Consider the following 25761-nt stretch of genomic DNA (forward strand, 5'->3'; position numbering starts at 1 on the left):
TTTACAGCCAAAGTATTGACACAAATGTGTCAATACCAAATTTAAAAAAAGTTTAACCATTCCATATTTATTTCAAAATAATATAACATTCATTGAAACAATGCTACTTGTTTCTTTTTTATGCAACATAGAATTAACAGAATGGCACGTAAAAATTAAAACTGTTGGCATCAAAGTAATACTGAAGTCAAGATGCAGCGTAGTTTACAAGGTTAATTCCCGGGATGGCGGGACTGTCATATGCTGAGAGAATGGAGCGGCTGGGATTGCACACTCTGGAATTTAGAAGGATGAGAGGATATCTCATTGAAACATATAAGATTGTTAAGGGCTTGGACCGCTAGAGGCACGAAAATGTTCCCGATGTTGGGGGAGTCCAGAACCAGGGGCCACAGTTTAAGATAAGGGGTAAGCCATTTGGAACGGAGATGAGGAAACACTTTTTCTCACAGAGAGTTGTGAGTCTGTGGATTCTCTGCCTCGGAGGACGGTGGATGCTTTCAAGAGAGAGCTAGATAGCGATCTTAAAGATAGCGGAGTCGGGGATATGGGGAGAAGTCAGGAACGGGGTACTGATTGGGGATGGTACACAAAAATGCTGGAGAAACTCAGCGGGTGAGGCAGCATCTATGGAGCGAAGGAAATAGGCATGTTTCGGGCCGAACCCTTCTTCGACTGATGGGGGTGGGGGGGGGAAGGAAGGAAAATGGGAGGAGGAGGAGCCCGCGTGGTGGGGGGGGGGGGGGGGGGGGGGGTGGGGGATTGGAGGAGACAGCTCGAGGTTTAAGGAAGGGGAGGAGACGCAAGGGCTAGCAAAACCTGGAATATTCACCGTTCATGCCATCCGGACGCAAGCAACCCAGGTGGAATATGAGGTGCTGTTCCTCCAATTTCTGGTGTTGCTCACTCTGACAATGGAGACGACCCAGGACAGAGAGGTCGGATTGGGAATGGGAGGGGAGTGAGTTGAAGTGCTGAGCCACCGGGAGTTCAGGTAGGTTATTGCGGACTGAGCGGAGGTGTTCGGCGAAACGATCGCCCAACCTCCGCTTAGTCTCCCCGATGTAAATCAGCTGACATCTAGAGCAGCGGATGCAGTAGATGAGGTTGGAGGAGATACAGGTGAACCTTTGTCGCACCTGGAACGACTGCTTGGGTCCTTGAATGGAGTCGAGGGGGGAGGTGAAGGGACAGGTGTTGCATTTCTTGCGGTTGCAACGGAAAGTGCCCGGGGAGGGGGGTGGTACGGGAGGGAAGGGAAGAATTGACAAGGGAGTTGCGGAGGGAGCGGTCTTTGCGGAAGGCAGACATAGGGGGAGATGGGAAGATGTGGCGAGTGGTGGGGTCATGTTGGAGGTGGCGGAAATGGCGGAGGATTATTTGTTGTATTTGCCGGCTGGTGGGGTGAAAGGTGAGGACTAGGGGGACTCTGCCCTAGTTGCGAGTGCGGGGATGGGGAGAGAGAGCAGTGTTGCGGGGTATGGTTGAAACCCTGGTGCGAGCCTCATCTATGGTGGCGGAGGGGAATCCCCGTTCCCTGAAGAACGAGGACATTTCCGATGCCCTGGTGTGGAACGTCTCATCCTGGGAGCAGATGCGGCGTATGCGGAGGAATTGGGAGTAGGGGATGGAGTCTTTACAGGGGGCAGGGTGGGAAGACGTGTAGTCCAGATAGCCATGTGAGTCAGTTGGTTTGTAGTGTATGTCGGTCAGAAGCCTGTCCCCTGCGATGGGGATGATCAGCCATGATCACATTGAATGGCAGTGATGGCTCGAAGGGCCGAATGGCCTACTCCTGCACCTATTGTCTATTGTCTTGTGTGTGAAGGAACTACAGATGCCGGTTTACAGCCAATGTGTCAATAGACAATTGACATTTTTTTTGTTAAACATTCCATATTTATTTTAAAATAATATAACATTACATGAAAACAATGTTACTTGTTTTTTTTATGCGACATAGAATTAAAGAATGGCAAGTAAAAATTAAAACTGTTGGCATGAAATACTGAAGTCGAGATGTTGCACTGGTCAAAAGGTGTACTGCAGGGCACACGACACACCCATATTGTGCTTCACCATCATGGTCTTTGAATGGAGGTTGAATATGGTCATCTGGTAGTAGTCGAGATTTCCAGATGCCCAGCCCAAAGGCACTGACAATGCAATACATAGTCTTATTCTCCCATCTCATGGTGCAGCTTCCATCAGCATTGTTGTCCCAATAACAGGAATTAGCTGTGTGCAGACCAGCTCCATTGACAATAGACAATAGGTGCAGGAGTAGGTCATTTGGCCCTTCCAGCCAGCACCGCCATTCAATGTGATCATGGCTGATCATCCCCAATCTGTACCCAGTTCCTGCCTTCTCCCCCTATCCCCTGACTCCGCTATCTTTAAGAGCCCTATCTAGCTCTCTGTTGAAAGTATCCAGAGAACCGGCCTCCACCACCCTCTTGAGGCAGAGAATTCCACAGACTCGCAACTCTGTGTAAATAAGATTCCTATACAAGGTCTACGTGTCACAACCATAGAGCAGGCTGGAAAGCACAACTGAGTTTAGTTGACAGCTTGATGTTGTGTTGGTTCAACACTCGTGCGTGCAATCGTCCAAGTGCTTGACTGGCTTTGCTGATTCTCGTTGAGATTTCCTTGTCCAGGGAGCCATCAGATGATATTACACTTCCCATGCATTTGAAGGAGTCACGGCTTTCAGCGGGGCGCGGTGCTGCAGAGTCTGAGGCCGGCTGGTGGATGACTTCTGTTTCGTGCTGAGGCTGAGTGTGAGACCACAAGCCAGTGCTGCTTCTGCAAACTTGGTCACAATGAACTGGAGGTCGGACTGCTCGTGAGCCACGAGGGCGCAGTCATCCGCAAGAAGGGCTTCGAGAATGAGCCGTGCGTGCGACTTGGTTTTGGCGTTCAGTCGTCGAAGGTCAAAGAGAGATCGGTCCAGACGGTACTTCAGGTACACGCCACTGTCGAGGTTCCGGAGTGCGTGACTCGGGACGCAGCTGAAGAAGAGGTTGAAGAGTACAGGGGCCAGAACGCAACCTTGCTTCACTCCATTGGAGATGTCGAAAGGTGTTAATCGCTGGTCGACGCAGACAGCACCCGTAGTCGGGATCGAACCCTGGTCTCCGGCGCTGCAAGCGCTGTAAGGCAGCAACCCTACTGCTGCAACATCATAGCCTTTTCTTTTGCTGTTTGTTGTGGGTTTACAGAGTACTGCGTTTACATATCTTGTGCTGCTGCAAGTAAGAATTTCATTGCTCTATCGGGGACATATGACAATAAAACACTCTTGACCCTTGCTAAACTGAGACCAAACACCTTGTGTTTTGATGAGTTGTACACTGTGCAAGCTGTAGGTGTTTTGCAATTGAAAGTTTGAATGAAGCTAAGAAGTGGAGCTTCTCTCAGATGTTCGTGGTGCAGCAGAAACATTGGTGCAAACGCATCCCATCGTACCTTTGAAGCAGCTGAAGTGCTGAGTCGACAGAAATTGTCGGTGCAATTTCACAGAGTGGAAACTCAAGTCGACTTACCGACTGAACTATTTAAATATTTAGAGGAGAACAGTACAGCCAGATCGAGAGTTAGAGCTACAGAACTGTTGAAATGGAAAATAGCCGTATGGATCGATTTTAGTGGTAGGATGATGCATGGTCTGGAAATCCTATTGATAACAGCACTGGAAAGATACTAAGTACTGGAGTAACACAGAGGGTCAGACAGCACCTGTGGAGAACAGGGATAGGAGGCGATCCATGAACGGTCCCAACCCGAAACAACCCCCATCCAATTTCTTCAGAGATGCTGCCTGACCCGCTGAGTTTAGTTTAGTTTAGTTTAGTTTAGAGATACAGCGTGGAAACAGGCCCACCGGGTCTGCGCCGACCAGCGATTAACAGCGCTGCATTCGCTGTAAGGCAGCAACTCTACCGCTGCTCCACCGTGGCCGCCCTTAAGCCAGCATTTTGTGTCTTTTTTTTTAAACCAACATCCGCAGTTTAGTTCAGTTTTCGTTTAGTTTAGTTTAGAGATACAGCGTGGAAACAGGCCCTTTCGCCCCACCGGGTCCGCGCCGACTGGCGATCCCCGCAGACCAACACCATCCCACATCCAACACCAACACAAGACCTGTACATCTTTGGAGTGTGGGAGGAAACCAGAGCTCCCGGAGAAAACCCAGGCGGGTCACGGATAGAAGGTACAAACTCCGTACAGACAGCACCCGTGGTCAGGAACGAACCCGGGTCTCTGGCGCTGTGAGGCAGCAACTCTACCCGCTGCGCCACCGTGCTGCCCTTAAGCGGTGCCGAAATATAGTGACTATGCATGAGTGGCTTGTGCAAAAGAATTTCACTGTGTTTGACTGAACTTTGGTGCCTTCCCTCACAGTGGGAAACTTTGCTTCCACTGTGTGGGGATGTCTGTGTTAAAGACTATCGTGTTCTGTGCTCTTTTTTATTCGTATGGCTGTATGGTGACAACACATTTCACTGTACCAATAAATGTCTCTTGTCTTGTCTTGTCTTGTTGTGCATACGTGACATAACGAAGCGTTGAACCATTGAAGATTGCAGGTTGGTAGATGAATTGGCCATCGTAAATTGTCCTTCCTGTGCAAGTGAGTGGTAGAATTGGGGCGGAGATGTGTTGACGGATGTGTGGGCGGAATAACATGGGTCAGGATTAAAAATGGCTACTTGCTGGTCGGTGTGGATTCGGTGCGTGTGTTCTCCCAAGATTCCTTATCTTCATCGTGCATTATGGAAAGAGTGCATATAAGATTCACGTGGATGCTGCCAGGACTCATCATCATGTACATCTGTGCCATTAATTGTATATTTTCCCCTTGCGTTTTACCTCACCTCACACTTGCTCGGATTAATAGGAATCCGAGGGGTAACTTTTTCCACACAGAGGGTGGCGGGTGTATGGAGGTGCCTCAAGCTGCCAGAGGAGGTAGTTGAGGGTGGGACTATCCCTTCATTTAAGAAACAGTTGGACAGGCACATGGATAGGACAGGTGTGGAGGGATATGGACCAAGCACAGGCAAATGGGATTAGGGTAGCTGGGATATTGTTGGTCGGTGTGGGGGAGTTGGGCCGAAGGGCCTGTTTCCACACTGTGTCATTCTATGACTCTAAACTCCATCTGCCATTTCCACACCCATACACTTGGACAGATGCATGGACTTGAAAGGTTTTGAGGGATATGGGCCTAACACTCTAACTTCAAGTAACCCTTGCTTTTCCTCTATCTCCATCCCTCCCCCACCCTAATTCTCTGACAAGTTTCACTGTCCTGATTAGTTTTACTGATATTTTACTGATTAGAACGGGTGTCAAGGGTTATGGGGAGAAGGCAGGGAAATGGGATTAGGAGGAGGAGATCAGCCATGATTGAATGGCGGAGTGGACTTGATGGGCTAATTCTACTCCTATACCGTGAACCTGTAGAATTGTATCCTCGTTGTCACCTTCCCCTCAGCTAACAACGCCCCATTCTACATTTCCTTGACCATTGTCTGCTTTGATCTGTTGTTTTCACACCTCACCCCACCTTATCTCTCGTCTCCCTCTCCCCTGAATCTCAGTCTGAAGAAGCAAAGATCCTACAGCGAGCAAGATGGTCCACTCGACGAAAAAGACGTAGAACGGTCATGGGCAGATTCATGGGTAATTTAAGGTCCCCATTTAAGTAACCGGCTTCCGTCTCCGCACCAAAGATCCCGTAGGATAACTAGTGCAGAGACGGAAGCCGGTTACGGAAACATCCTCGTAAAAATAAAAGTTATTTGGTAAAAAATTTGAAATACTGAGAGGTAGTGATCAGGAGGACAGGTTGAATGAATGGGACAATTTAGTCGATGAAGCCAGGTGCTTTGATGAGGGCCATGATCTGTAGACTTTTAGACTGTGGAGGTACAGTGCGGAAATAGGCCCTACGGCCCACCGAGTCTGCACCACCCCATACACGAGCATTATCCCACACACTAGGGACAATTTATAATTTTACATAAGCTATTTAACCTACAAACTTGTACATCTTTGGAGTATTGGAGAAAACCGGAGCACCAGGAGAAATCCCACGAGGTGACTACGGGTGCTGTCTGTACGAAGTTGGTAGGTTCACCCTGTGACCACGTGTGTTTTCTCCGGGTGCTCCCGTTTTCTCCCACACTCCAAAGACGCGCGGGTTTGTAGAATAATTGGTTTCTGTAATTTGCCGCCATTGAGGGGGATAGAACTAGTCAAGTCAAGTCAAGTTGGGTTATTGATAGGGGACGATCAGCCATGATCACAATGAATGGCGCGCTGCTGGCTCGAAGGGCCAAATGGCCTCCTCCTACACCTATTTTCTATGTTTCTAAGTCACTTTTATTTCTATAGCACATTTAAAAAACAACTCTCGTTGACCAAAGTGTTTTACATTGGTGGAGAGAAGGCAGGTACAGGATACTGAGTTGGATGATCAGCCATGATCATATTGAATGGCGGTGCAGGCTCGAAGGGCCGAATGGCCTACTCCTGCACCTATTTTCTATGTTTCTATGTTCTAGTGTTTGGGCAGGCGATTGTTGGTCGGCTTGGACTGGAATGGTCAAAGGACCTGTTTCCATGCTGTATCTATGAAACTATTAAACTAATCTATAAAACAAATTCTATTTGCCTTTGAGGTGAAAATGATATTTCATCCATGAGCATCCCAATATCTCCCCTCCTCTGAGAATGGTTATGGATGACATTTTCTGATGGGCATTAAGAGCCTACGGTCCTTTGTGATCATAGTCCAAACATTGAAAATATGCTATGAAGAGGTTACGTAAAATAAAGAGCATTCTGCATTGGTAACTCACCATTATTTAAATTGAATCTATTGGAAGGAACTGCAGATGCTGGTTTACACCGAAGATAGACACAAAGTTCTGGAGGAACTCAGCGGGACAGGCAGCATGTCTGGAGAAAGGTGACGTTTTGGGTGGGGACCCTTCTTTAGACTGAGAGTCGAGGGGAGAGGGAGACGAGAGATAGAGATGGTGATGTGGCGGGATGTAGAACAAATGAATGAAAGTTATGCCAGGAGTAGAGTCTGGGTTAAACATGGGGGTAGAGTCAGGGAACAGGAGGAATCACTGAATGGCATCCAATTTACAAATCACAAGAGGATTATCCCTCTTGCCCGGGCAACTTACAACCCAATGGTATGAATGTTGATTTCTCTCACTTCAGGTAGCCCCGGCATTCCCTCTCTCTCTCCATCCCTCCCCCACCCAAGTCGCACCAGCTTCTTGTTTTCACCCAACAAACAGCCAACAATGGCCTGTTTCCTTCGTCATCGTTACTTTTTTGCATATCTTTCATTCATTGTTCTTTATCTCTCTACATCACCTTCTATATCTCTCGGTTCCCTTATCCCTAACCAGTCTGAAGAAGGGTCTCGACCCGAAACGTCACCCATTCCTTCTCTCCAGAGATGCTGCCGGTCCTGCTGAGTTACTGCATCTTTTTGTGTCTATTTTTTTTTCATTTATATACACACGCACACACATACGTACACACACATACGTACACACACACGTACACACACACACGTACACACATACATGTACACACACACGTACACGCAAAAAACAAACAGTTATTGTGCAATAATAACGATAATAGTCTATGTCCCACCCCGGCTTGTGATTGATCAACTTAGATCCCCAAATTAGCCATTCACATCCTCCCCTTATCTTCACAGACCAATCACAAAGTGAACAAACTCTTTAACTAAAATCGAAACTATTTTCTTTAATCTAATCTTTAATGATGTTTTAATCTTCTATCTAATCGTTAACTATTATTTAAGATAGACACAAAATGCTGGAGAAATGCTGGAGTGGGACAGGCAGCTTCTTCAGACCCCGATCCTTCTCTCCAGAGATGCTTCCTGTCCCATTGAGTCACTCCAGCATCTTGTGTTTATCTTCGGTGTAAACCAGCATCTGCAGTTCCTCTCTGTCCCAAGTCAATTGTCGGATTGGTTGAGATGTAAGTGTCAGTCAAAATAGGAGTTCCTTTCCAACTCAATTCTGGTAAATTCTGCAATTATTAAACAAGTGCATTCACTTTATATTTTCATGCTTTTAATCGTATTATTTCTTAAATTGGCTTGGAAACTCCCCTACATTTATCCCCTGAGACATTCTCCGTAGAGGTGGGGTGTGGGTGGGGGTGAGGATGAGGGGTGGGGGTGAGGGTGGAGGTGTGGGTGGGGGTGAGGTGTGGGTGTGAGGGGTGGGTGTGAGGGGTGGGGGTACGTGTGAGGGTGGGGGCGAGGGGTGGGGGTGCGTATGGGGGGGGTGAGGGTGGGGGTGAGGATGATGTGTGGGTGTGGGGGTGAAGGGTGGGGTTGGGGGTGAGGGGTTGGGGCTGAGGGTTGAGGGGGTGAGGGAGGGTGGGGGTGAGGGGGGCGTGGGGAGGGTGGGGGTGAGGGTCGGGATTGAGGGGGTGGGGGTGAGGGTGAGGGGTGGGTTGGGGTGAGGGTGGAGATGGGGGTGGAAGTTAAGGTTAGGATCACGTTACTGAACCGTGTGGACGCGGTAAATGAACGCGATCAGAGTCAGAGGCGAGGGGAACGCAATGACGAGGAACACAAAACAAACAGCTGGTGAAAGCTTCGTGGATTAATAACAGGAATCACACACACACACACGCCCAGGCGGGCTTTTAAAATCCATGGCAAGGGGAAGTATTTAATGGGAACATTGCAAGGAGGGATTGCCCAGCCAGGCGGTTGCGTTCAGCAAATGATAACTTGCGGTGGGACTGAAGGCGAATTTGCCCTGCAGCGTTGAGCAAAGATCTTATAGGCTCCGCTATAGGATCTTTGGCGGTGAGAGAGGAGGTGAAACTGACCCGGAAGAGGAGCAGAAACCTACATGTTGTAGTTGGAGTCGCAGCGACCCTGGCATCTCGCAGCGTTTCCCCAGATCGGAATCAATCTTATCTCAGCCTTTACTTATCATCCCAGCAGTAACAGCGGAGCAGAGATAAACCATTCGCTTGCACAATGCTGGCTCGCAAAGTGACACTGGCGACTTGCGCTCTCAACCAATGGGCTTTAGATTTTGAGGGAAACCTTCAAAGAATTTTGAAAAGTAAGTTTTCATAGAAAAGTCTTGATAACATTGTAACCCCTCTCTCTCTACCTGGGAAGTGTATCGTTTCAATCGGAAACATTTTTTTACATAACTCGTATAAAGCCATATTGATTTGATTGCAATTGTTTATGAAGGAACTGCAGATGCTGGAAAAATCGAAGGTAGACAAAAATGCTGGAGAAACTCAGCGGGTGAGGCAGCATCTGTGGAGCGAAGGAATAGGCGACGTTTCGGGTCGAGACGTCAGGACTGTCTTATGAAGAAAGACTGGATAGACTTGGTTTATACTCTCTAGAATTTAGGAGATTGAGAGGGGATCTTATAGAAACGTACAAAATTCTTAAGGGGTTGGACAGGCTAGATGCAGGAAGATTGCTCCCGATGTTGGGGAAGTCCAGGACAAGGGGTCACAGCTTAAGGATAAGGGGGAAATCCTTTAAAACCGAGATGAGAAGAACTTTTTTCACACAGAGAGTGGTGAATCTCTGGAACTCCCTGCCACAGAGGGTAGTCGAGGCCAGTTCATTGGCTATATTTAAGAGAGAGTTAGATGTGGCCCTTGTGGCTAAGGGGATCAGAGGGTATGGAGAGAAGGCAGGTACGGGATACTGAGTTGGATGATCAGCCATGATCATATTGAATAGTGGTGCAGGCTCGAAGGGCCGAATGGCCTACTCCTGCACCTAATTTCTATGTTTCTATGTTTCTATGACCCTTCTGAGACCACAGCCCACTGTCTCCGCATCTTCCTTTCTTCTTCCCGCCCCCACATCAGTCTGAAGAAGGGTCTCGACCCGAAACGTCACCTATTCCTTCGCTCCATAGATGCTGCCTCACCCGCTGACTGCAATTGTTTATAACTTATCCATGTTTTGTGCTTGTCAACATTTAAGAACTGCTATGTTTTAATTTTTCAATAAAATACTTTCCTTTTAAATACACACAGGCATTGAGATAGCAAAGTCAAAAGGGGCACGATACAGACTTGGACCGGAACTGGAAATCTGGTAGGTAAAGTTGGAGAACTATATGCTTCTCTAGTATTGAAAAACACTATAGTCACAAAGTGCTGGAGTAACTCAGCAAGTCAGGCAACATCTCTGGAGAAAATAGATGGGTGATGTTTTGGGTACCTGAAAATGAGTTTGTCATGACACTGAGGGTCTTTTTCCATGCAGAATGATATGATCCCGACCTTCTTGATAAGTATGGGTGTCAAAGGTTACAGAGGGACGGCAGGGGAATGGTGTTGAGAGGGAAAGATAGACCAGCCATGATCAAATGTCAGAGTAGACTCGATGGGCCGAATGGCATAACTCTGCCGCTATGACTTATGAACTTATAAAAAAAACTTTTGCAAGTTGCCCTTTGATTGGTCTTTATGATGATAATCTTCTTGTTGAGTCCACACACAAGATTAGAAGTTGTTCAGCCAGAACTGAACACACTTCTCGGCATCTGCATACCATGGTGCCTGTCTTGTCGTTTCTTGTGCGTGGTGGTGGAAAAATGAATGGAAACAGGGCAGCGACGTGAACGCTCTTTCCTTGACCTCGTGATGATAATGATACATACTGTATGGTCGCATGTACCTAGGTACAGTGAAATTCTTTCTTTTGTAAATCTGGTATGGATGAGCTTATCAATAGTGCCCATACTATAGATGAAGTAAGTAAGTAAGTAAGTTTATTGGCCAAGTATTCACATACAAGGAATTTGCCTTGGTGCTCCGCCCACAAGTAACAACATGACATACAGTGACAGTTACGAATGACTCAGAAAACACTAAACATTAATAATAATAAAACATTAATGATAAAACACCATTGATCAAGCATGTGAACCGACAAAATACCAGATCAAAGGGAGGCTACAGATTTTTGGCTGTTGAGTAGAGCAACTACTCGTGGATAAAAACTGTTTTTTATGTCTGGCTGTGGCAGCTTTGACAGCCCGGAGTCGCCTTCCAGAGGGAAATGATTCAAAGAGTTTGTGGCCAGGGTGAGGGGGGTCAGAGATGATCTTGCCCGCTCGCTTCCTGGCCCTTGCAGAGTACAGTTCATCAATGGATAGAAGGTTGCAGCCAATAATCTTCTCTGCTGATCGGACGATTCGCTGCAGCCTCCAGGTGTCGTGCTTGGTGGCTGAGCCAAACCAGACCATGATAGAGAAGTTGAGAACAGACTCTACGATGGCCGTGTAGAATTGAACCATCATTGCCTGTGGCAGATTGTGTTTCCTCAGCTGCCTTAAGAAGTACATCTGTTGTGTCTTTTTGACTGTGGAGTCAATGGTAGCCCCCCACTTAAGGTCCTTGGAGATGATGGTTCCCAGGAACTTAAAAGACTCAACAGATGTGACTGTGGTGTTGTTGATGGTGAGTGGGGTGAGCTCTCCTAAAGTCTACAATCAATTCCACTGTCTTAAGAGCATTGAGCTCTAGGTTGTTGCGATGGCACCAGGCCGCCAGCTGTGTCACCTCCTGTCTGTAGGCAGACTCTTCCCCATCCTGGAACAGTCCAATCAGGGTTGTGTCGTCTGCAAACTTGAGATAAGCACAATCATAGATAAATACACAAGTGCAGTGATTGTAGTGTAATATAGTAGGCTTCACCGAGGCAGTACACATACAGTCGCCTTGTTTCTGATGAATTTTCTACGCTGTTGTCTGCTGGGGCAACAGCATTAGTGCAAAAAACAACTAGAAGCTGGTCAAACTGGTTAAACGAGCTAGCTCAGTGCTGGAGGGGAGAGTAGACTCTGGGATGGGTGTGTTCAAAAGGGAACTGCAGATGCTGGAATATCGAAGGTACACAAAATTGCTGGGGAAACTCAGCGGGTGCAGCAGCATCTATGGAGCGAAGGAAATAGGCGACGTTTCGGGCCGAAACCCTTCTTCAGACTCGGATGGATGTGCTTGAGAGGCGTATGAGGCACAAGGTGCAGGTCATCCTGAAAAACCCCGGGCATCCCCTCCATGTAATTCTGGAGAGTCAAAAGAGCACTCGGAACAACAACCGGCTCCTCTCCCTGCCCTGTAGAACGGAGCGGTTCAGGAGATCCTTCACCCCTGCAGCCATTAGATTTTATAATTCGGACCGCTAGGCTGTAGGGGGATGCATTTTGCAATTTTTAATTTTTAATTGTTAATTATTGGTCTTTTTAAGTATTTATTGCTCTCAGGTAGTGTCCACATTGTATTCTATGTATTTTCTGTCTGCGTTCGTTTTGAATCTGTGGGTTTGTTGGTTGGGGGCTTCTGGACATCTGAATTTCCCTGAGGGGATCAATAAAGTATTTATTATTATTATTATTATTATTAATAAAGTTCCAAAGTTCTTACGAGTACAGACTTCCCTTGGCTGTAAAGGCCCGTTGTCATGGCGACACTGATCCACTCCACAGCCCACCGCCATCTTGAAATCGGTCCTTTGTCCTTTGACTCTGACATTGCTGAAAATATTGTGAGAATCCCTCTGGTGGATCTGTAGTTAAAGGGCAGCTTTCAAAACATTGATTCTTTAGAACACTTTCCGAAAAGACATTAGACACAAAACACTGGAGTAATTCAGCGGGTCAGGCAGCATCTCTGCAGAAAAGGAATAGTTGACGTTCCGGGTCAAGGCCCTTGTTCAGACTGACAGTCAGGGGGGAGGGAGGGAAACGAGAGATATTAAAAAGAACACTGGACAAATGAATGAAAGATATGCATAAGGAGAAATCAAAGGCAACAATGTGGCACGGTGGCGCAGCGGTCGAATTGCTGCCTTACAGTGCCAGAGGCCCGGGCTCGATCCCGACTACAGGTGCTGTCTGGCTTGGTGTAAATGTAAAATTGTCCCTCGTGTCTGTGGGGTAGTGTTAAAACGTGCGGGGATCGCTGGTCGCCGCGGACTCGGTGGGCCGAAGGGCCTGTTTCCGCGCTGTATCTCTAAAACTAAAACAATGATCAGGGGAAAGGTGTTGCCCGCAAATTGATGGACTTATTCAATGGTCTTATGTTGCATTCTGTTTCATTCCATGTTCTCTTCTTTCAGTGGATATGGCTGTGCTGATCACTACCTGGAATCTGACACTGTGCTGCACTCCTTCCAAATGCTGGCAGAACTCTTGACCTCTCCAACTACTGAAGACATAATTTGCGATGTAGGCATGTGAGTGGATGAAATGCAGAAACGTAAATGTTATTCTAAACTTCTTTACATCGGTGAGACCAAGCGCAGGCTTGGCGATCGCTTCGCCCAACACCTCCGCTCGGTTCGCAATAGCCAACCTGATCTCCCGGTGGCTCAGCACTTCAACTCCCCCTCCCACTCCCAATCCTACTTTTCTGTCATGGGTCTCCTCCATGGCCAGAGTGAAGCCCACCACAAATTGGAGGAACAGCACCTCATATTTCACTTGGGTAGTTTACACCCCAGCGGTTTGAACATTGACTTCAGGTCGTCCTTGCTTTCCCCCTCCTTCCCCTCTCCCACAGCCCACTGTCTCCGCCTCTTCCCTTCTTTCCCCCCCCCCCCCCCCCCCAACATCAGTCTGAAGAAAGGTCTCGACCCGAAACGTCGCCTATTCCTTATCTCCGCAGATGCTGCCTCACCCGCTGAGTTCCTGCAGCATTTTTGTCTACCTTCTAAACGAACCATGTCATTTACATCTGAGATTTTACCTATGCCACACATTCAATGTTATTCTATTGCAGATATCATTTAATAATTATGTTAAAGCATGTATTGAAATAAATCAAATGGTATTTTTAAATAAGAAAATAGCATTCACTGCAACTGAAGTCACAGAGTGCCGGAGTACATCAGGCAGCATCTCAGGTGAAGACAAAAAGTAGAAACAAAGAACTGCAGATGCTGGTTTATACCAAAGACAGACGCAAAGTGCCGGAGTACAATTTGTACTCGCTAGAATTTAGAAGATTGAGGGGGGATCTGATTGAAACTTACAAAATTCTTAAGGGGTTGGACAGGCTAGATGCAGGAACGTTGTTTCCCGATGTTGGGGAACAAGGGGTCACAGTTTAAGGATAAGGGGGAAGTCTTTTAGGACATTTTTCACACAGAGAGTGGTGAATCTGTGGAATTCTCTGCCACAGAAGGTAGTTGAGGCCAGATCATTGGCTATATTTAAGAGAGTGTTAGATGTGGCCCTTGTGCCTAAAGGGATCAGGGGGTTTGGAGAGAAGGCTACTGAGATACTGAGATACAGGATACTGAGTTGGATAATCAGCCATGATCATATTGAATGACGGTGCAGGCTCAAAGGGCCGAATGGCCTACTGCACCTATTTTCTATGTTTCTATGTTTCTATGAGTAACTGAGCGGGTCAGGCAGCATCTCTGGAGAAAAAGGATGGGCGACGTTTTGGGTCGGGACAGTCTGAAGAAGCGTCATCCATCCTTTTTTTCTCCAAAGATGCTGTCTGACCCGCTGAGTTAATCTGAGCTGTATCTCTAAAGTCTAAAGAATGAAATCCTGACAGTGGACAGCTTCTGTAGAGAGAGGTGAACAGAGTTGGCATTTTAGACTGGCATTTTAGAACCTTTTGTTCTAACTTTCACATAGTCCGTCCGATAGTTTCCTGGCCAACATTCCTGATCCAAGGTCTTATTTTCAGATTTATTTAATTTTTATTGGTGCTTATCACACTTCTTGGTGCTGGGCGCTTATGCTTCAAAGTTTAGAGATACAGCGTGGAAACAATCCCTCCGTCCCACTGAGTCCAGCCCCACCTGTGATCACCCCTACACGCGAGGGGAATTTACAATTTTAACAAAGCCAATCGCCCTGAAAATCTATACGTCCTTGGAGTGTGGACCGGAGGAAACTGGAGTACCCAGAGAAAACCCACATGGCCACGGGGAGAACGTACAAACTACACACAGTCAGGATCGAATCCGGCTCCCTGGCGCTGTAAGGTGGCAACTCTACCGCTGCGCCACCATATCGCTCATTAATTTAGCCACATTGCTGCCAACCCTACTACTAAGAGATTAAAAAAAACATTAGTTAAAAAGATTGGTTGAATAAGATAAAGGTTCATAAGTCATTGTTTTAAGCTCTCCGTCTTTTTTCTTGCACTCCAGGCCAGTCATGCATAAAAGTTCCCTCTACAACTGCAGGGTGATCTTTCTCAACAAGTAAGTTTGAACTAAGTTTGATCGTTTCGCCGAACACCTCCGCTCAGTCCGCAATAACCTACCTGAACTCCCGGTGGCTCAGCACTTCAACTCCCCCTCCCATTCCCAATCCGACCTCTCTGTCCTGGGTCTCCTCCATTGCCAGAGTGAGCAACAGCGGAAATTGGAGGAACAGCACCTCATATTCCGTCTGGGGACCTTGCGTCCGTATGGCATTAACATTGAATTCTCCCAATTTTGCTAGCCCGTGCTGTCTCCTCCCCTTCCTTAACCCTCTAGCTGTCTCCTCCCACCCTCCCATCCGCCCGCCCTCGGGCTCCTCCTCCTCCTCCTCCCCTTTTCCTTCTTTCTCCCCCCCCCCACCCCCCATCAGTCTGAAGAAGGGTTTCGGCCCGAAACGTCGCCTATTTCCTTCGCTCCATAGATGCTGCTGCACCCGCTGAGTTTCCTCAGCAATTCTGTGTACCTTCGATATTCCAGCATCTGCAGTTCCCTTTTGAACACATAAGTTTGAACTCTACTGCTTTTGTGTGTGTGTGTTAGATGTTCCAGTGGTTTTGGTGAACGTTGTACAGGTCCACCACCGATTTTCCGGCAATTGATGGTCTGGCACTGGCTCGACGGGCCGAATGGCCTACTCCTGCACCTATTGTCTATTGTCCTTTAATCCGGACAAAATCACAAGAGCATTGTGTGTGGTGCGCGCTCTTTTGAGACATGAGCCTCCGTCGTGAAAGCGTTAATTGTTTAATGCTTTGATCATTGTTCATTCTTTATTTAGGTTTCTTGCAGTCCATGGTGCTTTAGAGGGATGGGAGGGGTATAATTAGCGGGTCAGAGGTGTATTGTTGAATTATTATTACATGACCTCTGTTGGTCCGCTAACATGGATAATCCAGCAAGACTCTGGGACCAAGGGTGCCAGAAAGTTGATGGTGTATATGTGCAACTTTTTTTACATTTAGCATTCTCTGCACCCTTTCAAGCTTGACAACATCTTTCCCATGACATCGTGCCCCAAAACTGAACACAATACTCTCAGTGTGTTTACCCGACCTCTTCCTCTCGTGATTTTGTACACCTCTGTAAGATCCCCTCATCCTGCTGCGCTCCAAGGAATAGAGTCCCAGCCTGCTCAACCTCTCCCTATAGATCAGTCCCTTGAGTCCTGCCATCATCCTGATAAATCTGCTCTGAGCCCTTTCCAGCTTGACAACATCTTCCCAATAACATGGCAACCAAAATTGAACACAATAGTCAAAAGGGCCTGCCCCACTTACGCGATTTTTTTTCGGCAACTTGCCGGCACCCGTCATAGTCGTAGCAGGTCGCCGAAAATTTTCAACGTGTTGAAAATCCAGCGGCGACCAGAAAAAGGTACGACTCTTTGGGCGACTGCTCACGACCAAACAGGCGTCACCCCGCGACAAAAATCGCATGTGGGACAGGCCCTTAAATGTGGCCTGACCAACATCTCACAATGGAATGATATTATCCAAACTCTTTGTACTTCAGAAATGCACTTTACATCGGAGAGTGGGTTCTGATTCAGGCCAAAGCGCTGTTGGTGGCATGAAGTTGTCTTTAGTTGGTCCCATTAGAAGGGAGGACATTTTGTTGTCCACCATCTCTCTCCAAAAATAAGTTGTACTCTGAACTTCTGAAGGCCAGCCCAGTAGTGCACGCCATTTGCAAAATGTACTCTGCCAGATTTTTGCTGCATTTTCAAAGCCCCAGCTGCAGATGGCCATCGCCTAGATTGTATCATCCCTCCAACCATCGTCCCTCTTCCCGCCCGGCCACCCTCAGCCTCCAGGTTTGTGCATCACTGGTCTATTGTCCGGATTGTTTTTACTGATTTTTGTTTTAGTCTAGTTTAGTTTGGAGATAGACCTCTGAAACGGGTCATTTGGCCCACTGAGTCCGCACTGACAAGCGATCCCTGCACACCAACACACTCCCGGGACAATTTTACATTCATACCAAGGCGATTAACCTACAAACCCGTACGTCTTTGGAGTGTGGGAGGAAACCAAAGATCTCGGAGAAAACCCACGCGGTCACGGGGAGAACGTACAAACTCCGTACAGACAGCACCCGTAGTCGGGATTGAACCCGGGTCTCTGGCGCGGTGAGGCCGCAACTCTACCGCTGCGCCACCTGATGTGTTTGTGTTTTTTTTTCAATAGTAAAGAAGATGAATAACAATTCTGTTGCTGTTAATGTTATAGGAAAATCTTGTTAATAAGACCAAAGATGATAATGGCGAATGGAGGAAACTACAGAGAAATACGTTGGTTTCTCCCTTGGAACAAACCAAGGTGAGGCCAAATATTCCTTGCATCCGAACGGACTTTAGACACAAATGTTATGTTGTCCTTCCTGAAACTAGATCTGAACTGTGATGCAGGAGTCATGTGCTCAGGTGAGGGGGAAAGATTTAGTGGGGAAGGAACCTAAGGGGAAACCTTTTTACACAAAGGGTGATGACAATAGACAATAGGTGCAGGAGGAGGCCATTCGGCCCTTCGAGCCAGCACCGCCATTCAATGTGATCATGGCTGATCATCCCCAATCAGTACCCCGTTCCGGCCTTCTCCCCATATCCCCTGACTCCGCTGTCTTTAAGAGCCCTATCTAGGGTGTATGGAACGAGCTGCTGGTGGAGTTAGTTGAGGCAGGGACTATCGCATCTTTGAGGGGCATTTGGATAGGTACATGGATAGCATAGATCGAGAGGGATCTACACCAAACACAGGCAGGTGGTACGAGTGAAGATGGGGGGCATGTTGGTCAGCGTGGACAAGTTGGGCCGAAGGGCCTGTTTCTGTGCTGTATGGCTGGATAACTCTAAGATACTCCTGTACACAAGGGGCAATTTACAGAGGGCCAATCAACCTTAAAGCCCAAGGTAGACACAAAATGCTGGAGTAACTCAGCAGGTGAAGCAGCATATCCTTCTCTCCCTTCTCATTCCTTCTCTCCAGAGATGCTGCCTCAACCGCTGAGTTACAATAGACAATAGACAATAGACAATAGGTGCAGGAGTAGGCCATTTGGCCCTTCGAGCCAGCACTGCCATTCAATGTGATCATGGCTGATCATCCCCAATCAGTACCCCGTTTCTGCCTTCTCCCCATATCCCCTGACTCCGCTATCTTTAAGAGCCCTATCTAGCTCTCTCTTGAAAGCATCCAGAGAACCTGCCTCCACCGCCCTCTGAGGCAGAGAATTCCACAGACTACTCCAGCATTTTGTGTCTACCTTCGATTTAAACCAGCACCTGCAGTTCTTTCTTACACCAACCTTAAAACCTACACGTCTTTGGGATGTGGGAGGAAACCGGAGCACCCGAAGGAAACCCACACGGTCACAGGGAGAACATGCAAACTCCACACAGACTGCACCAAAGGCCGGGATCGACCCTGGTTCTCTGAGGCAGTGGCTCTACCCACTGTGCCACTGGGATGCTCGAAGCTTTAGCTTTGTGAAGCTGAGAATGGGTGATGAGCTGAGGCAATGGGTAGACAAGGATTGGAGACGAGCTGATCTTGTGTGAATTGGATGCTGTGTTGTTCAGGTTATTTTTTGTCACGTGACCGAGGTACAGTGAAATGCATTTTTGCCGGGTGCTATCCAGTCAGCAATAAGAAAGAGTCAAGTCAAGAGACAAGAGAGTTTTATTGTCATGTGTCCCAGATAGGACAATGAAATCCTTGCTTGCTGCAGCACAACAGGATATGCAAACATAATACAGAACAGGAGATAATAGTTCAGTGTGTCTATATACCATAGACCATACATGTATATACACAATAAATAAACAGATAAAATGCAATAGGCTGTTATTGTTCAGAGCTTGTTTGATGTTGGGTTTAATAGTCTGATGGCTGTGGGGAAGTAGCTGTTCCTGAACCTGGATGTAGCAGATTTCAGGCTCCTGTACCTTCTTCCCGATGGCAACGGAGAGATGAGTGTGTGGCCAGGATGGTGTGGGTCCTTGATGATGCTGGCAGCCTTTTTGAGGCAGCGACTGCGATAGATCCCTTCGATGGTGGGGAGGTCAGAGCCGATGATGGACTGGGCAGTGGTCAAGGGATATAACATTAGTGCAAGTCCGGTAAAACACGATTAAGGATAATCCGAGGGTCTCTCTGAGGTAGATGGGAGGTCATCTGCCCGATGTTGGGGGAGTCCAGAACCAGGGGCCACAGTTTAAGAATAAGGGGTAAGCCATTTAGAATGCAGATGAGGAAAAACTTTTTCACACAGAGAATTGTGAGTCTGTGGAATTCTCTGCCTCAGAGGCGGGCTCTCTGGATGCTTTCAAGAGAGAACTAAGAGCTCTTAAAGATAGCGGAGTCAAGGGATATGGGGAGAAGGCAGGAACGGGGTAGTGATTGTGGATGACCAGCCATGAACACATTGAATGGCGGTGCTGGCTCGAACCTGCACTTACTCCCGCACCTATTGTCTATTGTCAGGACCGCTCTCTAGTTGGTGAGAGGGTGATTTAATTGACTGATTTAGCAGCTGGGAAGAAACTGTCCCTGCAACTGAAGGTTTAACCTTCTGTACCGCTTGCGTGATGGGAGTGGGGAGAAGGGGGGGTGAGTGGGGTGCGACTCGTCCTTGATTATGTTGGTGGCCATGCCGAGGCAGCGTGAAGTGTAGATGGGGTGAATCGAAGGGAAGTTGGTTTGTGTGACGGACTGGGCTGCGTCCACAACTCTGCAATTTCTCGCGGTCTTGGATGGAGAGGGCACCCGCGCGTATCAGACTCGATGGCGTTGGGCTTGAGATTGGTAGAAAATATCAACCAGGTTCCTGGGCTCGAGCTGGGGTTCGATGAGGTTGGTTTATTTATTTATTTCGTTTAGTTCATTGTCATGTGTATCGAGATACAGTGAAAAGCTTTTGTTGCGTGCTAACCAGTCAGCAGAAAGACTATACACGATTACAATCGAGCCGTTCGCGGTGTACAGATATATTTGAATTTCTTCATTTGTCATTCAAAAACAAGTTTGAACGAAATGTCGTTCTCCTCCAGGAGAGTCACTGCGATAGATGTTTGTGATAAATTGTGTTAAATGTGTGTTTTGGTGCTTTTTTACTATTATGGCTGCATGGTAACGCAATTTCGAAAAAGGGAAAAACGCTTAGTACAATACAATACAATACAATACAATTCAATTTATTGTCATTTGGACCCCTTGAGGTCCAAACGAAATGTCGTGGTTGGTTGTAATGTAGTGCAGTGGTTCTTAACCTTTTTGGCATACGTGCGCGCATAGGCGTACAGAATACTGTATGTGGTACTACGTACCCTTGTTGGGTTCCTAAAAATGGGCTCAACAGATGGATATGTTATTTATGACCCCTTCATGTCCCCTGGCAAAGCCCCAAACGACCCTCAATGGGGGTCCCGACCCCCCAGGTTAAGATCCCCTGGTTTAGTGCAAGATAAAGCCAGTAAAGTCCGATCAAAGATAGTCTGAGGGTCTCCAATGAGTTAGATAGTATTTCTCTCTCGACTTCTCTCGAATTGTTAGCAGTGGCTGGGTTAAGTTTCAATGAACTTTTACTTTTTGAATGTCCAAGCAAACCTATGATTGAAACATCTCTGCATCTTTGCAGTGATCAATGCATCAACATGTGGATGGTGTTAGATGTGAACACTGTGTTCATTGTGTGATGAAGTACCAACAATGATGCATAAATTACTAATTGTGATGTGGCGGAAGGAACAGCTCGAAACTTTATCATGTTTATTTAAATGTGTGATATTTTATCAGGTTTGAACAAACCGAGAGTCGTGTTTTGATAATGATCTGTGCAATCACTGTTGCCTTTTGTCACCTGACCTTGAGCATGTTTGTATTTCGCTTTAAATGAAAAGCAATGTTGAATCAGCGAATGTAAAAATACTTGTTGGAACATTACATGTTGGAGCCATTGACCTTTCTAAAAAGAAAAGCAATGGTAAAAAGCAGTTGGAAAATGAGAATAGAGAGAGACACGGCATGGGAAGAGGCCCTTTGGCCCAGTAAGTCCATGCCGACCATCGATCACCCGTTCACACTGGCTATCCAGCTCACTAGGGGAAATTTGCAGAGATCAGGCCCACGCGTCTGGGATGTGGGAGGAAACCGGAGCACCTGGAGGAAACCCACGCGGTCGCAGGGTGAACCTGCAAACTCCACACAGACAGCAGCCGAGGTCAGGATCGGACTCGGGTCTCTTTGAGTTTCAGTTTAGTTTATTGTCACGTGTACCGAGGTACAGTGAAAAGCTTTTGTTACGTGCCGACCAGTCAGCAGAAAGACAATATATGATTACAATCGTTCCATTTGGAGTGATAAGGGAATAATGTTTAGTGCAGAGGTCATCATCCTACGGCCCCCGGGCCGAATGCGGCCCGTAACCTGGAATCATCTGGGCTGCAGGCGGATTTTTTTCCCCGTAATCAACCGGCCCGCTGTATAATTTTTCACACAGAGAGTGGTGAATCTCTGGAATTCTCTGCCACAGAAGGTAGTTGAGGCCAGTTCATTGGCTATATTTAAGAGGGAGTTAGATGTGGCCCTTGTGGCTAAAGGGATCAGGGGGTATGGAGAGAAGGCAGGTACAGGATACTGAGTTGGATGATCAGCCATGATCATACTGAATGACGGTGCAGGCTCGAAGGGCCGAATGGCCTACTCCTGCACCTATTTCTATGTTTCTATGTTTCTAAGATAGTTGCCAGGACCTGTGGGGAGAGGTTGAGCAGGCCAGGGATTTGTTTAAAGTGGAGTTTTTCCATTTAATGCTGATTACCTGCCTTAGTGTAAGATTTGAATATACAGGCAAATCAGGAATGCAAAACTATGCTATTGGATACAATTCAATGGCGGTGCAGGCTCCAAGGGCCTAATGGCCTATTCCTGCACCTATTTTCTATGTTTCTATGTTTCTATGATTGCATGAGGCTGCCTCACCTGTTGAGTTTCCTCAGCATTTCTGTCTACCTTCTGTAAACACGTGATTTGATGCCTGCCATCCGGGGCAGGATCCATGTGTACACGTGATAGATGTGGCCCGCCATCCGCGTATAGACGTGCGTCCCGGCCCCTATGCAGAACAAGGTTGCCCACCCCTGGTTTAGTGCAAGGTAAAACCTGCAGCAAGGTAAAGCACCACTGTGCTGCCCTTTGGCCATAATAAACCTCGGACAGGGTCCATAAACTTAAAGAGAATTATGTTGGCCTCACAAAAGTAATCTGGATTGACCTAATTGGAGCAGTGCCACTGGAATAATTCAATTTGAAATGTTTAAAAGCTTATGTATAATGAAGCATTTATATGCAAATGGTTTAAGTGATCATACTTTTATTATTCATAGGAAAATCGAGGAGCATTACCTACCAGAAATAATCCAGTCGGTGACAGGACAGGTGAGCTGAACTGTGGACCCACATTTTTTTTGGGGGGGGGGGGGGGATATTGTCGTAGAATGGATTTTAGAATGGGTGACATCCACATCCCAGAATCTGAGCAGTCTTGAACTAATATATACCTCATTGAACTAAACTGTACGATAAGATGTCAGTCGTCATCCAGGTATCAACCAAATTCATCCTACCGCGACCAAAGAGCCAGTCCTGGACTACTAGCTACATCACTGTTGACCCTCGGACTATCCTTGATTGGACTTTAGACACAAAATGGTGGAGTAACTCAGCGGGTGAGGCAGCATCTCTGGAAAGAAGGATTGGGTGAGGTTTCGGGGCGAGACCCTTCTTCCTCTCTGGAGAGAAGGAATGAGATGCTGCCTCCAGAGATGCTGCTTCACCCGCTGAGTTACTCCAGCATTTTGTGTCTACCATCAATTTTACCAGCATCTGCAGCTCTTTCTTAATACTTGATTGGACTTTGCTGTCTTCTGGGTAAGCATTGCCGGCTTGTTTCTCCGATGTCAACTTGAGTGAATGTCAGTGTTGTGGAAATGACAAACTGCCTTGATTGCAGTCGGGTCTGAGAACAGAAATGTTTATGTAAGTGCAGGTTTACGTAACTCAACTACGACTTAAGTCTGGGATTGGCTGTATTGGAATGACAGATGAAAGTGGAAGATAATAACAAAACTCACGTTCTTCTTTAAAGGAAACAGTGCCATTTGGAGATGCTGTCTTGGCCACGAAGGAGACCTGCCTCGGGAGTGAAATATGTGAGGAGCTCTGGACTGCTAACAGGTGGGTACTTTTCCATTTGTGTTGCACTTTTCACAGTCTCGTTGTGCCCCAAAGTATTTTATAGCCAGCAGAACTTTTTAAATAGTGTCACTGTGGTCAAAATGTAAGACAAGTCACAGCCAAATGGCGCTCAGTAAACTCTCGTCAGTGACACAGCATTTGATCAGTTTGTTAAATTTTTTTTTAGTTTCGAGATTTGGCCCTTTGGCCCACATTAACACTACCTCACACACACTCGGTACAATTTATACATTTATACCAAGCCAATTACTCTACAAACCTTTATGTCTTTGGAGTGTCGGAGGAAACCGGAGCACCCGGAGAAAACCCACGCCTGTCATGGGGAGAATGTAGAAACTCAGCATAGACAGCATCCGTGGTCAGGATCGAACTGGGACAGTGGAAGGACTATACATGATTACAATCAAGTCGTCCACAGTGTACAGATACCTAGTAGAGGTCTAAAATAGTGGAGCTGTTGTAATGAGCGATTGCAGATCCACTTAACTTTTAGTTTTAGAGATACAGCACGGAAACAGGCCCTTCGGCCCACCGAGTCCGTGCCGACCAGTGATCCCCGCACACTAGCACTATCCTACACACACACTAGGGACAATTTACACTTACACCAAGCCAATTAACCTACAAACCTGTACATCTTTGTAGTGTGGGAGGAAACTGAAGATCTCGGAGAAAACCCACGCGGTCACGGGGAGAAGGTACAAACTCCGTACAGACAGCGCCCGTAGTCGGGATCGAACCCGGGTGTCCGGCGCTGCAAGTGCTGTAAGGCAGCAACTCTACCGCTGCGCCACGGTGCCGCCCATCGGCTGGGACCATCGCGCAGAGAGTTGCCTAGCTTAGGCACTATCTTGCAGTGAGGGCTAGCTGGTGCTGGAAGCTAGCAAATCTTCCACTGTGCCACCGCTTAAAGTGCAAGTCATTTTTCTCTCTTGCAATTTTTTAGGATTAATCCCTCAAATTTCGCTTTCGAAACATTGGATTTAACAGATTTCGCTTTCTGCCAAATGGGCTGTCGAGGTTGTAATGAACAAATTAAATATAATATCCACGGTGGATATTATGGGGCAGTCACGGTGGCGCAGCGGTAGAGTTGCTGCCTTGCAGCAAATGCAGTGCCGGAGACCCGGGTTCGATCCCAACTACGGGTGCTGTCTGTACGAAACTTGTACGTTCTCCCCGTGACCTGAGTGGGTTTTCTCCGCGATCTTCTGTTTCCTCCCACATTCTAAATACGTACAGGTTTGTAGGTTAATTGGCTTTGTAAATGTAAAAATTGTCCATAATGGGATAGTGTTAATGTGCGGGGATCGCTAGTCGGCGCGGACCTGGTGGGCTGAAGGGCCTGTTTCCATGCTACGTCTCGAAAAGAAACTAAACTAAACTAAACATCACTAACTATTCTGGAGTGAACGACCTTCCTGAGAGAACATTCCTTTGTGTACTAACAAATATTCTAATTCTAATCTTGAGTTATGTTATTGGTGTACACAACTGAAGTGTCGCAAACAAATTCAATTAATCCCTAGAAGCAAGGAACTGCAGATGCTGGTTTACAGAAAAAAAAGACGCAAAGTGCTGGGGTAACTCGGCGGATCAGACTAGATCTCTGGAGATCGTACAGCGCCAGAGACCCGGGTTCGATCCTGACTACGGGTGCTTGTCTGTATGGAGATTGCACTTCCTCCCCGTGACCTGCATGGGTTTTCTCCGACACTCTAAAAACGTACAAGCTTGTAGGTTAATTGGCTTGATATAAACTTATATTGTCCTTAGTGTGTGTAGGATAGTGTTAATGTGTGGGGATCGCTGGTCGGCACGGACTCGGTGGGCCGAAGGGCCTGTTTCTGCGCTCTATCTCAAAACTAAACTAAACATGAATAAGTGACGTTTCCACTCAGGGTCCTTCTTTGGTATGAGGAAGGGACCCGACCCAAAACATCACCTATCCGTGTTCTCCATAGATGCTGCCTGACCCGCTCACTGAGTTACTCCAGCACATTGTGTCTTTTTTTCCCCCAATTCATTCTGTCCTTTCCCAGAGCTCTCTCCAAAATTAATTAAAATTATTTTACATTAACAGAAAAAAAAATGTTTTCATGCCATTTAATCTTTCTACTAAAATAGTAGATAATGCTGATATTGGAGAGAATTTATTTCAGAGATTTGTTGGGTTCGGAGACATGAGCTAGCTGAATTTGA

The 25761-nt window shown here is 47.0% G+C and overlaps 1 protein-coding gene across 2 annotated transcripts in view; it reads left to right on the forward strand.

Annotated features, from left to right (window-relative positions):
• Positions 1 to 25761, forward strand: part of nadsyn1 (NAD synthetase 1) — a 64120-nt gene that overhangs the window by 7874 nt on the left and 30485 nt on the right. Inside the window, exons 1-7 of one of the 2 annotated variants that reach the window (XM_033038701.1) lie at positions 8982 to 9155; positions 10105 to 10165; positions 13196 to 13312; positions 15251 to 15304; positions 17536 to 17625; positions 22689 to 22740; positions 23450 to 23538. In XM_033038701.1, the coding sequence (XP_032894592.1) occupies positions 9068 to 9155; positions 10105 to 10165; positions 13196 to 13312; positions 15251 to 15304; positions 17536 to 17625; positions 22689 to 22740; positions 23450 to 23538 (551 nt within the window). In that variant the 5' untranslated portion in view covers positions 8982 to 9067. Of the gene's footprint in view, positions 1 to 8981; positions 9156 to 10104; positions 10166 to 13195; positions 13313 to 15250; positions 15305 to 17535; positions 17626 to 22688; positions 22741 to 23449; positions 23539 to 25761 lie in introns of those variants that run through there. The other variant, XM_033038700.1, reaches the window with a different exon arrangement.

This window comes from Amblyraja radiata, chromosome 20, assembly GCF_010909765.2.
Source record: "Amblyraja radiata isolate CabotCenter1 chromosome 20, sAmbRad1.1.pri, whole genome shotgun sequence".
Taxonomy (NCBI): Eukaryota; Metazoa; Chordata; class Chondrichthyes; order Rajiformes; family Rajidae; genus Amblyraja; species Amblyraja radiata.